Source organism: Rousettus aegyptiacus, unplaced genomic scaffold (assembly GCF_014176215.1).
Source record: "Rousettus aegyptiacus isolate mRouAeg1 unplaced genomic scaffold, mRouAeg1.p scaffold_m13_p_7, whole genome shotgun sequence".
NCBI lineage: Eukaryota > Metazoa > Chordata > Mammalia > Chiroptera > Pteropodidae > Rousettus > Rousettus aegyptiacus.
The window spans coordinates 73022772-73039242 of NW_023416310.1; the positions used below are offsets into that span (position 1 = coordinate 73022772).

The 16471-nt window shown below is 55.0% G+C and overlaps 1 protein-coding gene across 1 annotated transcript; it reads right to left on the reverse strand.

Moving 5' to 3' along the window:
* Window positions 1-4498: 4498 nt before the first annotated feature.
* On the reverse strand, window positions 4499-13795 carry ARL10 (ADP ribosylation factor like GTPase 10). The gene is made up of 4 exons (XM_036224748.1): window positions 13543-13795; window positions 12774-12975; window positions 9561-9736; window positions 4499-7919 (listed from the first exon to the last, which is right to left on the reverse strand). Exons 1-4 carry the CDS (start codon window positions 13723-13725, stop codon window positions 7746-7748), a joined length of 735 nt encoding a protein of 244 aa, XP_036080641.1. The 5' UTR covers window positions 13726-13795; the 3' UTR covers window positions 4499-7745.
* Window positions 13796-16471: the final 2676 nt, after the last annotated feature.

Consider the following 16471-nt stretch of genomic DNA (forward strand, 5'->3'; position numbering starts at 1 on the left):
GTGTGCCTGTTGCTTGGTTAGGCGCAATGCCCAAGGCCAAGGGGAACACCACCCAGTGACCGAAGTTTGGTTACAGTGTTAACTGGGATGCTGGATGAAAGGTCGAAGGGGCAGGGGTCAGGAGGCCGCGGGCGGGATGACGGTTCCGCGGTCTCCCTCTTTTTCCCATTATCTCCGACATCGGACATGGAGGGGACCATACCGGATAGGTGCAGCAGAACTGGCCACGATGGGGTTGGCTGTGGACCGCAACAGAAAACAGGGTGGTGCCCTCTCGTTAGAGAAAGCTGCCGGCAGGGCAGGGTCCCTGTCTCAACTCTTTTTTTTTTTTTTTTAATCTTTGAAATATCTCGCTCCGGGCCCTTGGCCTCTTAGTAGTATTTTCCAGAATTTATTTTTTTCTACCCTTAACTTTCCTAATAAGGACTCCCCAGTTTGAGATCTTTACATACTGTTCGTCCCTTACACCATCCCTCAGTCATCCAGTCTTCTTTGGTCTGAGGGTTCCCTAGGGCTAGTTTCTCCCGAATGTCCTTTTTCTGGACCACCCTTCCAAAAATAGCACCCCCTCTCACTCCATAACTTCTTCCTTGTTTTATTTTAATTCATAGCACTTGCGGATACTCGGTGGTATATATTTATTTGTTTAATCTGTGTATTGTCTGAGCCTCTAGCCCCCAACACAATCTCCTCGGGTCAAGGACTTTGTGTTTGGCTCAATCGCAGTGGCCCTGGGAATTGCTCAATAAATAATTAATCTAACGAATGGGCTTGCTGATACAATTTGTTCCATTTTTTTTTTTTTAAGGCAGGTGTCTTTTTATTTCCTCTTGCCAGAGAAAACTGGCACTTACAGTTTTCCAACAAGTGGGAAGAAGCTTCAGCTAAGCCGCTGCAGGGCTGCCCTCCCTAGATGTCTGACATCTCCCATGCACTATAAATTATAAAGCTCCGTCATGTGCATTGTTTCCTTTGATTATCTCAACAAAGCGAGGCTGACAAGGAGCATTAGGCCCATTTCACAGACAGGCACAGAAAGAGGAATTGCTTGCTTGAATCTCTTGGGAGCCATGAAGCCACCAGGGCCTTAGTTCTCCTTGTCATTTATGCCTGCCTGACCTTGTGCAGGGGTTCTTTTGGGTAATGTACTCGTATTGGGATGGGCAAGAGTCTCTTGAACTTCCCCTCATCCAGGATCCTTTGTCTACTGATCTCACTGGCTCTGTTCTCTGCAGGTCAAGGCCATGGAGGTGAACGTAGAGGTCTCGGAACTTGTGCGGAAGCCCTGTGTGCTAAATGGTGGGGGCTGGCCTCTAGGTCACCATCCTGCACTGTCAGGCCTGGAAAGGGCCCCCAGATGTCCTCATTTTACAGGTGGAGAAACCAAGGTTCAGAGGGAAGCAGTGAGCTGGTCCAGGACTCACATGTGTAAAGTGAGGTCACAGGTATTCAAGGAGAATGTAGCCGGGTGCCAGAGAGGACAGACAATAAACCATTCAGTCTCAGGCGTGTGTGTCAGCTTCTTGTGAATTTAAGGATGATCAGAATTTTAGAGATTTCTGGCATCTCGTTTAATCTTCCCAATGATCCAGTCAATTTCATGCATAGTAAGGCTACAGAGACTATTAAAACAAAAGAAGGTCAATTCTACAGGGAAGCAAAATACTCTAGAATTCTCCCATCCTTACCTGTCTGAGATTTTTAACATTCTCCGGATGGGAAAAGGATTTGAATGGCCAGACATTTGATTCAGAATTCCTTGAGTTCCTGTCTTTAATGTGTCTGATTCTCATAGGAATTATTGCACTGAATTGTATACACACAATCATGTATGCTATTATAGTCAAAGCTAATTTTAAAAAATGTTAATTCCTTAACTACAGGTTTCTGTTGTAGAAAACAGATTACTTAAGGTTTACCGTCTTAATCATTTTTAAATCTATAGCCCAGTGAAGTGTGTTCACATTGTCATATAGCAGAGCTCCAGAATTTTTTCATCTTCACAACTGAAACTCTAAGCTCATAAAACAACAGCTCCCCATTTCCCCTCCCCCTAACCCCACCGGGGCCAAGCCAAAGATAGATAGGGGCCAAGCCAAAGATAGTTCTGACTGTAAGCAATTTTAGCGTTTAACCCCTGGCTAAGACTAGATCACCTTGTTCTGTGGGCTGTTTTTCTTCCTTAATAGATAAGCAATAGGCAATATTTGCCAAGATTGACAACTTGGCTTTTTCCATCAATGGAGCAGAGGCATGTCTGGACCCAGGCTCAGGCCCTGGTTTTCGTTTACTCAGCCTTTCCGTTTCAGTATTGCAAAATAACACTTCAAGAAACACAGATTCTCAAGAGTTTTGGAGATGGAAGGGAGCTCTGCCCTGTGGGCAGGCAAGTGTCTTCATCTCTGTCCCCAGGACCTTGCACCAAGATTCTTAGTTTGGCGCCTTTCTCTTACCCACTTGAGACTCAAAAGATGACGTGCCTTTCAGGTAGTTGCTGCTAAGTGATGATCGTGTCATAGGCAGAGCATGGGCTTGTATCATAGGCTGAGGGCGAAGGTTCCAGCCCTGAACATGGGGTTGGAGAGGTAAAGCCCCTCAGATGGCCAGTGTAGCAACTCTTGCTGCTTGGGGTTGCGCAAAGGGGTGACTGGGCCGCTCAGACACTGCAGGAAGTAATGCCGCATTTCCTGTCTCCTGGCTTCTCTCTCCCCAGACCTGGAGGCAGAAGCCAGCCTCCCAGGAAGGAAATTCCCTGTCCCGGGACCTCATAGACTACTATGCTGCACGGTGGACCATGGGGAGGGCAAGGGGAGTGGCTCCCGCTGGCAGAAGGACCACCAGGCCCATCGGAAGGCGCCCTGGACCATTCGAGATCCGATCTGTTCGCCTAGGGCCTGAGACTGGACACAAAGGGAAGACAGACCCTAGGAAATGGATCCCACTGAGAGTGCATATAGTGGGATAGACTGAGTTCAGATGTGATGTCTTGCTTGCATGGTATCGTCAAAGAACTTGAACTCGTTGCCATTTTAATTATGGGAGGTTTCAAATAACCATTAATATGTTTGGCTTCTGTTAAAAATCAAAAAGATCTGGCTACATGGGACCCCTGAGCCCACAAAGGATTAGGTGGCTATGGGTGGGGCGTGAGCCACTCAGCTGGCTCCAGCTCCTGCCCGGCCCCTGCGGACGTCTGCACCCACTTCCCCACATACATCATGGCTTTTGAGGGGAGGAGTCGACCTCAGGGACAGAAAGTGATTTGCCAACAGAGCCGGCATTGGAACCTGTGCCTGTCCAGCCCACGAGTGGCCCTTCTCCCTTCTTAGACAATGGCCCAGGATGAGAATTACTATCGAGATACCCCGAAACGGATTTGGAATAAGATCAACATCTGTAAGCGTCTTCACGCAATGGAGTGGCAAGCCTCCGTTCATTCTTTACAGAATAAGATGGAGGCTGAGTGACTGGTTTATACCTGCCCCAGGCCGAGGCTTCCTCCTAGGCCCAAGAAGCTGGAGCCAGGGTTTAAGGCAAGGAGGGGCATGGGGTGACAGATGAGGCTGGCCAAACCCCAGTCGCTAGGGCCAGGCCTGCCTGACTTGGGTGACAGGAGGTGATGACTCTCCCATGGCAGGATCGCAGGCAGGGTGGGGTGGGCACTGGCAATATTCTTAGTCTCTGTACTGTTATCCTCAGTTACTGATAATACAGAAATCCTCTCATCCGTAAGATTCCTCCTACAAGCACCTAAAATGTCTCTCCTCAGTGCTTCTAAGGACTTAATGCTTTTACATATTTCACATAAAACCCTGTAAGGTGTGTGGTTTCAGCCTCCTCTTACAGGTAAAGAAAACAGGCTTGAGAGGTATCAAGAGGGGAGAGGGACTGAAGTCAGGTCTTTCCAACAACCAGTCCTAGGCCGTTACCTGTTCCACACATCGGGGCAGGATGGGAGTGTCCCGGATACCCTTCCCCTACAGGACCCAGCCTGCCCAAATTCCAGCAGACTGGTCACCAAGCCCCGTGAGCACAGCCTTTAGGATCCAGTCTGCAGGCCTCCGCCCTTGGCCTCACAGCTTTTGTCCTTCACAGCATCCCAAACTCAGGCCTTGCACTAGGCTGACTCCTTACCTTCTTTACCCAGTTCAGGTGCCGTTTTAGGAAGTTACTCCCTAGCTAGCCCCAGGCTGTTAAGTGTCCTGTGGTCCAGACTTCCTGTAGCAATACCCTTCACAGTCATAACTGACTTTTAATCTGCTTGATGTCCCCTACTAGACTGGGTGTCCACTCCACATCTTGGCTGTCCCCCAGAAGGTAGAGTTGGGCCAAAGCTGGTGTTCCTTACCACCCCACCCTCGTGTGGGCTGACGGGCCCGGGCACTGAGGCTTGCTGTTGACCAACTGTATTACAGGAAGTGTTCCGGGACCACCCTCTGTAGCTGCCCTCACCGGGAGGGCGAGTCCCCAGCGCAGTTAGAATTCAAATGAGACCACATCCGAGTTTTTGGCATTTATTGTGCAGTACCTCAGATGCCGCCAGCACAATGTCACGCAGTCTGCCCCTGGCAACCCCGAGGGCCCGGGTCTGCAAGGCCCCTGTGCTTTCTGAGCTTTAATGGGACTTCGCTGTCCCTCATGGGCCCACCTCTCAGGCAGCAGAGGAGGAAGGGCCGGAGGTCCCCTTCCGGAGCTGCCGGAAAGGAGTGAGGGGACATGTCAGTGGACAGCAGGCGTCAGGCACGGCGCTCAGGCTGCCCGCTCCGAGGTCTGGGGCAGCTGCAGGAGGAGGGCACCACGGGCACGTTTCAGCGGCTGGTGCGAAACGCCGGCCGTCACTAAGGACGCAGTGTTTTTCAGAGGCAAGTGAAAGCGGTTCTGGAGAATCTGGTGTTTCCTTTAGGGAGACGGGCCAGACCTGTGTGATTTCCATCAGCACCTGCAGAGGCCTGGGGGGCTGTGATGGACCCATTTCACGCCCCGCCCCCCCCACATACACCCCGTCTTACAGCTGGTTCCACTGCATCAGCACAAGCTTACAGTGGGCAGTTCTGGGCACCAAGAGGTACCCCAGGAGGCCTCCTGGGATGGGGAGTCAGTCCGAGGTCCCAGCGGCCTCAAGAGCCCTCCCGCCCAGACCGTCCACACATCTAAGCTCCGGGCCAGGCTGGCCTCTCCTTACTGGGATGCCAACAGGTCGTCGAATGGAACAGCAGAAGCCATGATTTCATCTGGGCGACCCTTAAGGACAGATGCCCCGCGCCAGGGTGCGTGGTCCAGGCACAGGTCCTGCCAAGCACGCAGGGCAGAGCATCCCTCTCGCCGTCTCTGTCACAACACGAGAGCCACCCAGACACTCAACCCCTATTCTCACGCTTAGCAGGGCTGGGAGCTGCAGAGGCGGGGTAGTGGGGGGCACAGTGTCGCCCAGGCGGATTCGGCAACCTCCCCTTGAGATGAACGGCTCCAGGTGACCCCCGGTTCCCAAAAGCAGTTACCTGGCTCCTCAATCACAAAGTCACAGTCCAGCACAGCTGGGAAGGGCGCAAGGTCAGGCATCCAGCTCTTAAGTAAGGCCATTCTTTGCCCCGCCCGGTCCTGGTAGGAATCGGAGCAGATGGGCACTGTGACACTCCGCGTGGCCAGCGGTCCCATTAGTCACAGCAGCGCTGAGGCACGCCCACAGGCCAACGGTACGCACGTCAGAGGCGGGGGGCGGGGGGGCCCGGCCCTCGGTGCCCCTCGGTGGCCTGCGTCTTCTCGTGCAGCCGGGACCTCTCAGGTGTGAGTGATCTTTAAAAGCAGCTCAACTAGATAAACTCTTAATTCAAGTTCACCTCCCCCCACGGGGGGCTTTAAAAACCTCTACCACGTAACAGCGCTTGACAGTCTGGAGGCAGATCTTTGTGAGAAGGGGGACCCCGTCACCAGTGCTGGTTCCTTAGGTAATTTAGGTGCTGGAAAAAGCGGGGGGTGGGGGGGGGTGTTCATAAACATGGAAGTCAGGTTTCCCAGCCTCTCAAAGGCAAAACGAAAACAGTCAGAAGTTGCAAGGCTCCTCTGAAACCCAAGTCGGTCCTTAAATTCTTAAAAGCAGACAAATCAGTTCTTCATGCAGAAAGCAAGTCAGAATTTCAGAGATGGCGATTCTGTCACGGGCACTCGCAGCCCGACCCTCGCACGCGCTCTGGACATTGGGTGCTCCCCGCCCCCCACCCCCCTCCCGCTTCCTGCACTGGCCACAGAACTGAAGCAGAATGTCACACGAAACAAAGGCACGTAATCGCCACTCTCAACGAAAAAGCACGCCGAACTGGATATCTGCTCCCCCGAAAAAGCCCCTTTGTGGCTGGCGATGATTCGGTGGCCTGACAAAAAGGCTCCTTTGTCTGCAGTGAGGAGAAGTGTCGGTGCGGAGCCCGTCCTCAGCCTGGCAGGTCACAGCACAGAGGAGAATCACACAGACTGCGTCCTGGAGAGAACACTGGGAATTCCGTCCGGCTTCGCTGGAGCCGGGGAACCGAAGGGTCTGGAAAGGCTGCGTGATGCACCCCGGCTCCCTGCTGGCCGGTCTGCTGGCTCCCATATTTCTTTACTGGATTTACAGGACTGAAATTTCCTTTCCGAGTCATCTGTCACACACGCAGGAGAGGTTCCTGTCCCCTCAGTGCACTGGGCTGAGCGGTGCAGTTACACGTGATCGATGTGAAGCACTATGTGAATTACAGTCCGGAAGGGCAGGGGGAAAGCCAGCCCTTTGTCCCGCCGCCCCTCCCCCGCCGGTAGGTCGTCGCTTTGTCATTCATGAGTCCAGCTATTTTCCTCGAAGACCCAAATTTTCCATGACGATCACCTGGCGTTTTAGTAACAGCACCTGGAAACAGCCTAAACCTATAGCCTGTTCCTTTTATACGTAAATAAATAATCGCGACACAGTTCTGAGGCTGGCACCAGCTCTGGGGGGGGAGGAGGGTGGTCTTTCCAGGAACGTGGACCCCACCCCCGTCCGACTCATGTAAACATGGATGGCACTGCCATGCTCCGTGCGAGGGCAGCAGCTTGTGTCTCCAGACTGGGGGCGAATGCCACCTCCCCTGTAGTCACGGGAGGCTGGGGGCCAGGCCTGGGCCTGGAGGAAGCAGGGAGGTTTCAGAGAGCTTGCCAGGGTCTCCAGGTTCATCCTGGTACTTCTTGAGAAGCATGTCCCAATTAGAAAAAAAAAAAAAAAACATGGAAATCACCTTCTTTTAAAAATGATGCCCGGGGCCAGAGAGGAAGAGACTGCACAAGGCCGCGGGCCAGCTGGGCAGAGCTGCTGCTGGAGGACAGTATGGGCCTGGGTGCCAGGGCCCCCCCGCCGTGCACGGCCAGAACCTGCCCGCCTGAGGGGCGAGAAGTGCCAGGAGCGAACGGTCGGGGCTGGGAGCACCTCTGGGAGCACCGAGCCTGCTGGACAGCTCACTGAATGGGTCAGAGGAGGGAGCCTTCGCTGGGGAAGGCTGGGCCCACTCCCAGCCCAGAATGAGCCAGGCAGCACCCTCGCCCACCCCTGCCTCACCCGCCTCCCTGCTCCGGCCTCACGGCCATCTCCCCGGGAAGGCTTCGGCGTGGTTCTCGGCCTTGCCCAGGCCCCGCTTGGAGGAGAGGAGGGCCGTGCCGCCACGCGGCTCCCACCCCAGGTCCGGGCTGGTGGAGCAGCAGAACCGGGGTTCCCCGGGCTGGGCAGTGAGCGAGCGCCCGCCGGCCTAGGAGAGAAGCTCCAGGAGCAGTTTCCAGATGTGCCCGGCGCCGGGGTCTGCGAAGCCGGACCCTGCAGGGGCGATGCTGGCGGCCAGGAGGAAGACCTCCCGCTGGGTGTCGACAGCCTGCAGGCCCAGCTCCTGCTGCAGCTCCGCCACACCCATGGCCTCGCTCAGGTCCTGAGGTGAAACAGAGAAGCCGGTCGGAGCAGCCCACAGTGCTTCCCAGCACCCCACCGCCCCGTCATCCAGGAAACACTCTGTTCCTGAGTTTCTTTAGGGAACAGCTGGGGCCTCAGTTCCCAGAAGCAGCCTCTGGGCCCCGTGGTCCGAACGCCCTTCCTCGTCAGCTGGGATGAAACAGCACTTCCTGTGTGTCAGGCACTGTGACAGGTACTCGGTCTTATTTAATTCTCGCAGTCTGCACTTCACTGATGAGGAAACCGGCTCCGAGAAGCTGAGGTCATTTAGCCCAGGAAATGGGGACAAGCGGCAGAGCCACTCTGAGACTCGGGTTGGTGTGATGCCCAAGCTTGGGACCCTTAGAGGAATCCTAGCTCGGTGTCCTAAACCCTAGTGGGGTCTTACAGTAGCGTCCCTTGCAAACAAGAGCCTTACTTCCACCGCTCTGCGACACCGGCTAAGGGAAAAAAGGGGCCACTGCGGAGCACGGCGGGTGAGGGTACGTTTTCACTTCAACCCTGGCGCAAGATTAAAATGATTCCTCTTGGAGCGATTCATGGAATGCTGGGACCTCAGCTGCTGTCTCCTGTAGGTTCTAAATTGCTATACACAGGATGGTGCCGTCGCTCATTGTCCAACCTGGGGTAGTTCCGAGACTCAAAGTGGCCACTATTAATAATTACACCAGAAAAACAGGACTGTCCCAGGCGGACCAGGACACATGATCACGTATTTACAAATGATTGTCAAGTTAATTTCCCACTAGGCAGGGGGAATCTGAGGTCAAAGGCGCACAGCTTCCATCTGGCCAGGTTTGGAAACACGTCCCATGGCTCTTGGACACACGGGCATAGGCCACGGAAAATGACAGGCCTCCGCGCTGTGGCAGCTCCACCTGGCATTGAGGGGGGCACCGCAGGCGTGAGGGTGGCTGGGCCCGAGGCGGCCCTCTGGCGCCCAGCGTGGTGGTTAAGAGTGGGAACTTCGAGGATGATCTGAGTTCCCGGGTCCTGACTTTGTTCCTTTGGGCACAGAAGGGTCAGGGCAAGGCCTCTGGTGAGGGTTTGGTAGGACCGAAGTGAGGCCGTGATCGTCAGGTGCTCAGCCCTGAGCCTGGCATACCGTAAGCAGTGAATGTTAGTTACTATTTAATCTGTTAAAGTCTTAGCATTTCCCAGTGTTAGCTCTTCGATCTAGAACCAGAAGTCACAAGGACAGCGGAATGAAAAAGGCACAGGGTTTGGGGTTAGACATCCCAATTCCACTATTTTCAAGGTGTACAACTCTGGGGAGATTACACAGTCCCAGCGTCAGATTACCCATCTGTAAAATGGGACTGGTGTCCCATACCTTTGAGGGTCAATGGAAGCATAATATCAAATGTCATTCAAAACCACACCTGGCATCTAGTGGATACTTAAAAAGATTATTTTTCTCATTTCTCCAGGATGACAAATGACGGGGAGGCAGAAGGCAAGGCAGATAGGATGAGGACAGAGCATAGGCAGAAAAGGTGGGGACAGCCTCTCCGTCAAGCGCTCCAGGTCACGGCCTGGGCCCTCCCCAGGGCAGCTGCTCCTGCCCAGGCCTCTGTGGATCAAGCCCGACCGGCCTGAGCCGGCCTCCTGTGGCCCTCACCTGCTTGTTGGCCACCACGACGACGGGCAGGTCAGGGTCCTTGTCCAGCAGCTTGTGCAGCTCCTGCCGGGCCCAGGGCAGCCGTAGCCGGTCAGCCGAGTCCACCAGGAACACCAGCACGTCCACCTCATTCACAAACTCCTTCCAGTAGAAGCGCAGGTTCTGGCTGCCGCCGACTAAGGAGAGGCCAGGGGTCAGCTCAGAGCCTCCCCGGGCCTTGGCACCCAACTCACAGCCCCACTCCAGCCTGCCTTCCAGCTGCTCAAGGACCCACCGGCCAGGAACCAGGAGCCGGGAGCCAGGGAAAGATGGTGGATCCTGGGTTTGGCTCCAGCTGACAGCTGGGGCTCCCCGAGCAGTCGCTACCTTCCAATATCGGTCTCCCCCTCACTGAATTTACCTAACAGGTCGCAACAAAACCCAAAGGTACCAAATGCTATGCACCTTCCAGAGGACTGGTGTACAGCAGGTGCTTACCAAACAGTACTCTCCAGTTCTGCCTGCTGCCAGTTCCTAGCTTCCTCCTGGGTCACGAAGGCTGTGGTCAGGCCAGGGCCGCCTGCCCCGCCTGTGCCCAGCTGTTCTCCGTTCTCTTCCTCTTGTTCAGCCTGGTCGCCCCATTTCCTTTCCCTAGAAACGCCATACTCGAGCCTGCCACCACAGAGCTGCCCACGGAGCGTCCCCAACGTGGACTGTGTTCCCCTCTGTCCCTCTGCTCAGCCCCCACTGGTCACTGTGCATCCTGGTGTCTCTGGTTATACTTCTGACACTTGCAGACTCTGAGCTCTTTGAGAGTTAGAGCTGTTTACCTCTGGGTCCCCCCAAAGCCCTCAGCACAATGCCTGGCACATAGCAGGCACTCAACAGGTATTTACTGAGTGCTTACCAGGTGCCAAGCACTGACCTGGGTGCCGGGGAGACGGAGGGGAACAAGGCAGGCAGGGGCCCTGCGTGCGAGGAGTGCCCCCCACGCCCCCCACGGCCAGGAAGGACACTGCCACACCACAAGCTCGTTTCAGAAAGGAAGGATGCAAAGCAAAAGGGGCTGAGGGGCGGCTTTGGATGGAATGGTCCAGGAAAGTCTCTCTAAGGAGGTGGCATGTGAGCCGAGTCTGGAATGAGAAGAAGGAACTAGCCATGGGGAGAGGCAGAGAAGAGCAGAGCGAGCGCCACGTGTTTGAGAAACAAGTGGCCGGGGTGGCGGAGGCACCACCAGAGAGGGGGCGGCGGGGAGCTATGACCGGTAAGGGTGGCCAGGGCTGGACCACGCAGGGCCGGTAAGGCCACAGTGAAGCTGCGGGGAGCCCCTTACAGGGTTTTCATCAACGGTGACATGATCTGAGAGATAACACTGGCTGACACCGGGGACAGGAGTGGAGGCAAGAAGACCCGCTGTAGTACTGAGAGGTGACGGCGGCTTGGACCAAGCAGGCGGTGGTGGAGGTGGGGACAAGTGGACAGACCAGAACGTACTGCAGGATAAGGCGGACGGGACTAGCTAACGAAACGGATGTAGATGGGGGGAGGGAGGCGTTATCAGACATCCGCAAAGGCCCGTTCTCGGCTGGGCGAGCTCCAGCACTGACGCTGCAGGAGACCACAGCAGAGTGGGGGTGTGGGGAGGGAAGGCCCCCCCAGGACGTGAATGGGAGAACCGGGCTCGGATCCCGGCTGAGTGGCCCTGTGGAAGCTGGACTGGTACTGGTCAGACCCTCGGTGAACATGAAAACACCAGACCCCTCCTCCCAGGGCTGGAGGAGGGGGCACCATCCCTGCCAGAAGAGTGGGCCTCAAGTGCAGGACCCCCAGCTGACCCTTTGTGTGTCCCTGGGGAAGTCTGTTGAAGGACTGAACCCCAGATGAATATCAGTTTGCTATAAGCCAGGAGGAAACATGCAGCCAGGACACACCAGCAAGCAAGCGCCCGAAATCAGAGGAACAGTGCCCATTCAAGCCAACAGGCCCTCGGAGTCTGACCCCCTGCCTAGCGCTTAACCAAACCCGCCCAGTGTTTATGGGCTGAGTTCTCTGGCTGTCGGGAAGTCCACCTGTCCCTCCTCACTGAGTCTGGCTGGACACAGGCGGCTAAGTACTGCTGTCCTCTCTCCGAATCCCAAGCCTAACACCAAGGGCAGGGGGCTGCTCGGACCATCTCTGATGACTCCCTCAACAAGCTCTCCCAGGTACTGGCTTGGTCCTACCCGTCTGTATCCCAGGAGCCTAGTCAGGGGTACAGGCTGGTACGTGGCAAATACCGCAGCAGGAGAGAAGCCCTGACTTAGCGCGGGAGTCAAAGAAGACGTCACAGGGACGTCATGCTCAGCCTAAACCTTGAAGGATCAGTTTTAGTTTATCAAGGGAAGAAGGGCTTTTCAGACAGAGGGAACTGCTTGCAAAAGACAGAAAACAGCACGTGTCCTTCAGAAACAAGCGCCGTAGCACGGAGCTTGCCCTCAAGAGCCGGGTCCCCATTAGCTGGGTGAGCTTAGATAAATTACTTAACTTGCTGGGCCTCGGTTTCCCCGTGTATATAATGAGGGTAATAACTCTCCAGGTGTGCGGAGTTGCTGGGAGGGTCTCATTAAGGACAGTCATGGGCCGCATAATGTTGCAGTCAATGTCAGACCACATATATGACAGTGATCCCAGAAGATTATTAGGGAGCTCAGTGATGTCACAGAGCGATGCATTACAATTGCCTACGGTGTTCAGAACAGTAGCATAATGCACAGGCAGGTGGCCTGGGAGCAACAGGCTACGCAGCACAGCCTAGGTGTACAGGGCGCTGGACCACCCAGGTGTAAGTGCAGTGATGTTCCGATAAGGATCAGATCCCCTTCTGTATTTCTGACTGTATCCCTGTCCTTAAGCAAGGCGGGACTGGAATGCCTGCCAAACTGGCATATGGGAAACTTTAGCTACTGGTATCTGTGTTAGGAAGGTGGGCTTCAGCAGGGCTGAGGGACATCAGGACCAAGCTGGAGCTGCCTGTTCATGAAGGGCCTCCCACGTCAAAACACGGAGCTTGGACTTCGCGCTGTGCCCCAGGGAGGCGGGGGAAGGATTTCATGCAGGTGCGTGCCCTGCAGATACATGTATTTTGGAGCGACGCCCAGGCAGAGGTCCAACTTGGGTCCAACTCAGTTGATAGGTGAACTGTGTGTGTGTGTGTGTGTGTGTGTGTGTGTGTGTGTGTGTCGGGAGTCTGCTCACTCTCTAGCAGGTCCACCTCGAAGTCTTTGGTGGGCAGCCGCACGGAGTTGAAGCCCCAGGTGGGGACGTGGCCTTCCAGCGGTGGCTTCCCAGACAGCACGCGCAGGAACGTGCTTTTCCCAGAGCCGTCCAGCCCCAGCACCAGCACCTCACGCTGCTCCAACTCCTCCAGCGCCGGCTCCTCGTCGTCCTCGTCCTCGGGCTGCGGGGCACAGGTCAGGCTGTGTGGCCTCACTCACCCTCCTGGCCCTGTCCGAGGGCGGGCTGCAGGCCACAAAGCGCCCGTCCCTGCCCTCCAACCGTTAAGGGTAGGCAGGCACCGCCTGGTGCAATGGGACGAACGCGGCCTTGGAGTCCTGAACCCCCAACCCCGTTTTCCACGCTTTCCCTGAGTGACCTCGGCAAATTCCTCGTGTCCGTACCCCAGGGCCCTAGGTTCCACGCAATCGGGGGACAGAACCTCTCCGCGCCGCGTGGCCACGGACTTGCGGAGGGGGCGGGCGGGCTCTCCCGGCACCCGGCGCGCACTGCGCAGGCGCCGGACGGGGCGGGCTGCATCTCGCGCGGGCCCGCGGCCTCGCCCTCCGAGCTTCGCCGCCGGGGAGGATGCCCGATCCCGCGGCGGCGCCGCGCCCCATTCCTCGAACGCCCACCCGGCCCTCAGTTCCGGGGCTCACAACGGCCCGGCTGCCCGCGCGGGGCTGCGGGCACGCCCTGCACCTAGGCGCGGTCCGCCCCTCGGCCCCCGCGCCCCGCGCCCCGCACTCACCTCCCACTCGTCCCAGTCGGGGAAGCGGGCGGGCTCCGCGCCCCACCAGGCCTCGCCGCGGTCCCAGCGCCGCTCCCGTCCGCGGCCGAAGTAGGCTTTCCAGAGGATGAAGAGCAGCGAGCCGAGCACGGCCGCGGCGCCGCCCAGTGCCAGCACCAAGGGGCTCAGCGGCCGCGGCGCCATCGGGCCGGGCGCGGCGCGCGGGTGCGGGCAGCGCAGGGCGGGCCGGCCGGCTCGCCGAAGATGGCCCCGCTGCGACTGCCGCGGCCGCGCCCACCCACCCAGCCAGCCCGCCCAGCCCAGCCCAGCCCAGCCCAGCCCCGCACTACAAGCCCCACAATGCACCGGCACCGGGCCGGAGTGCGGGGACCTCCCGCCGGCTCGGCAACATGCGGCAGGGAGCGGTGGGCGCAGGACTGGAGACGGGGGTACGGGCATCCACCGAGCACTTGCTATGTGCTGAGGGGCTGGCTCACGGCTGTTCTCGGTTATCCCTTAAAACACTGCGTCGTAGGAGGGAAAACTGAGTTTCAGGTCGCACCGTAGGGCATCGGTGTAGGCTGCATTCAAACCCAAGCGACCTGTTTCCCGAGCATCCCGCACGAGCTCGGGGAGGATATGGCTGCAGTAACTTATCTAATTTGTGATTGTGGGGCTTTTTTTCTTCTTCTTCTCTTTTTTGAGCACCAAGTGCTCATTGGAGATTTATTTCAAGGTGAGAAATATAACTCCAAAATTGTTTTCGGATGTCATCTTTATGAAAATCATATCTTGCCATAAAAGAAATTGACAATCTGTGGTGCAGACATTTAAACATACTAATATTGATTGTACAGTGTTTTTTTTTTTTTTAATTTTGGAGCCAATTATTTTAGGACTCAGTTTTTTTTTTTTTCGGGGGGAGAGGTGTCCCTGAAAGACTGTGGACTATTACATTTTGAGGTATGGGGGGCTGGGACGTCAGTATGTGAATTTTGGTAGGACACAATTCAGTCAGGGACTGTCCCTACCTCCCATGTATCCCAAACACCCAGCATAGTGCTTGATAAAAGTAAGACACAAGAACACGTTTTCTATCTAACCAACTGCCCCACATCAGCTGCGTGGCGTTGGCCTGGTTCCTTCTGTCCTTTGCATCTTAGTTGCGCCATCTGTAATATCAGATTGGATAAGTGGGTTTCTAAGGACGGTTTGACAATTGATTCTCCTTAGTTTCATCAATGAAGTCTTCCTCTTCACCACTAGAGGGAGTTGCTGCTTCCAGGTGTTTTTCGGGATTGTGCCTTCAACTCTCCTGTCCCAGGGATATTGAAAATGAAGGAGATGAGGCTGAAGACAGCCAACAACCAAACTATGAGCCAGACACACTCTGTTTGGGGCTTGAATTTTAACTCTGCTGCTCTCTAACTGAGGTACCTTTGCCAAGGTCCAAATGGGCAATGGAAATGGACAATTCCTGAGCACTGCTAGGTAGAATGCCTCATCTATGATGACTAAGGGGCGGTGAGAACACTGGCAAGTCTGGTTAGGGAGTGAATCTTTCTGGGGGCTTGGACTGACCAGAGATGGCAGATGTCTGCAGGAAGTGAGGTGCCTCCTCTCCCATGAAGTAGGAATCCAGGATGATATGGGCATCCAGAGTGGATGCATGAGAGATCCTGGTCAATTCCAATTTTTGAGGCTCCAAGTTTATTAAAGTATGAAATGCTCAAGGAAGTGCAAAAGGACAATTCGGGAGTCAAAAACATTTAGAAAATTAGTTTCCTGGTAAGTGTATGTTATAAACAACAATACATACCAAGACAGCCAGATCTCCTGGTCAGCCACACACAGGGTCCCTTGACGGTTGTCTGCCCCCAGGCAAGAGCTACACAGACTTCAAGGAAGAACTTCCTAATGGTGCTGCCGCTCTTAGGGAAATAAAGTGACTGCACAGAACTGGAAGCAGGCTTGGCTAAGAACCAAAACCAGAGTCAGAAAAAAAAGCACAGAAAAGAGGTGGAGCACAATCTCTGTTACCACAAGAGATCTGCCCGAGGAGCTGAGAAAGATGGGCTGAGCTCAAGCAGCTGAGAAGCTTCGGTCTTGTGGATTGGATTCCATTGTGACTGACTGAACCCTCCTCAGTTATGCAGCCAAATCATTTAGAAAACTAGTTTACTTGCAAAGAAGGCTTCTAAGAGAGTCTAGGCTTCAAACAAATAAGCTCCCCGATAAAAAACCAAATACAATATCCATTTAAAGGGGAAACCCCCATAAAATCAGGAAGGTTAAGAGTTTACAGTTAGTCTGTCCTTTGTGCAAAATAGCACTTTTCTCACATGGCTACCCTCTGTCTCAATCATGACCTCGCTTCGGACATCAGTGCCACAAAAGGCACAGGTAAAGTTTGTCGGAAAGTCCATAACTTCCAGAAAGTCTTGAGTTTTCCATTATTTGGAGATAAGAGTGAAACAAGGTGATCCCGTCTTCTGGTTTACATAAGGGTGCAAAGTGCCGTTTTCTCTCCTGCTGACTAAAGTGCGATGTGTAACCCTTCCTCCTGATGGAGGAGGGGAAGGCAAGGTGTCAGTTTTGCTTCCACAGAGGGTAAAAAATCATGGCATACAGTATTCTAAAATTTCCAGATTAACAAAGTAACACCTAACAACAACAACAAAATCACACTGCAGTGTAATCGTGATAGTCATAAGCTAATTATAGAATTTAGGAAAGACTTTAATTCGTAGCACACTCACGAGTGGTGGCCTGTTAACGGCACTCAGGTTTACAATTGCCTGAGGAAAGTCTCTCAGTCCTGCCAGTGGGCCAGACAAGTGTCAAATGCTGAAACCTCAGTGTGACACCCACCCCTCAGGCCCCATCTCCCTCTGGAGATGAGCTGTGATGGCAAGCTTGGGGCGTGGGGTTGAAAGGAACATGGGTAGAT

Bases quoted from the DNA above. Each gene is read 5' to 3' on its own strand.
- ARL10 (XM_036224748.1), bottom strand. From the start codon at position 13,725: ATGGCGCCGCGGCCGCTGAGCCCCTTGGTGCTGGCACTGGGCGGCGCC. The intron at 12,976-13,542 runs GTGAGTGCGGGG...TGTGCCCCGCAG, and splicing joins CCGACTGGGACGAGTGGGAG to CCCGAGGACGAGGACGACGA. The intron at 9,737-12,773 runs GTGAGCAGACTC...GCCTCTCCTTAG, and splicing joins CGAGGTGGACCTGCTAGAGA to TCGGCGGCAGCCAGAACCTG.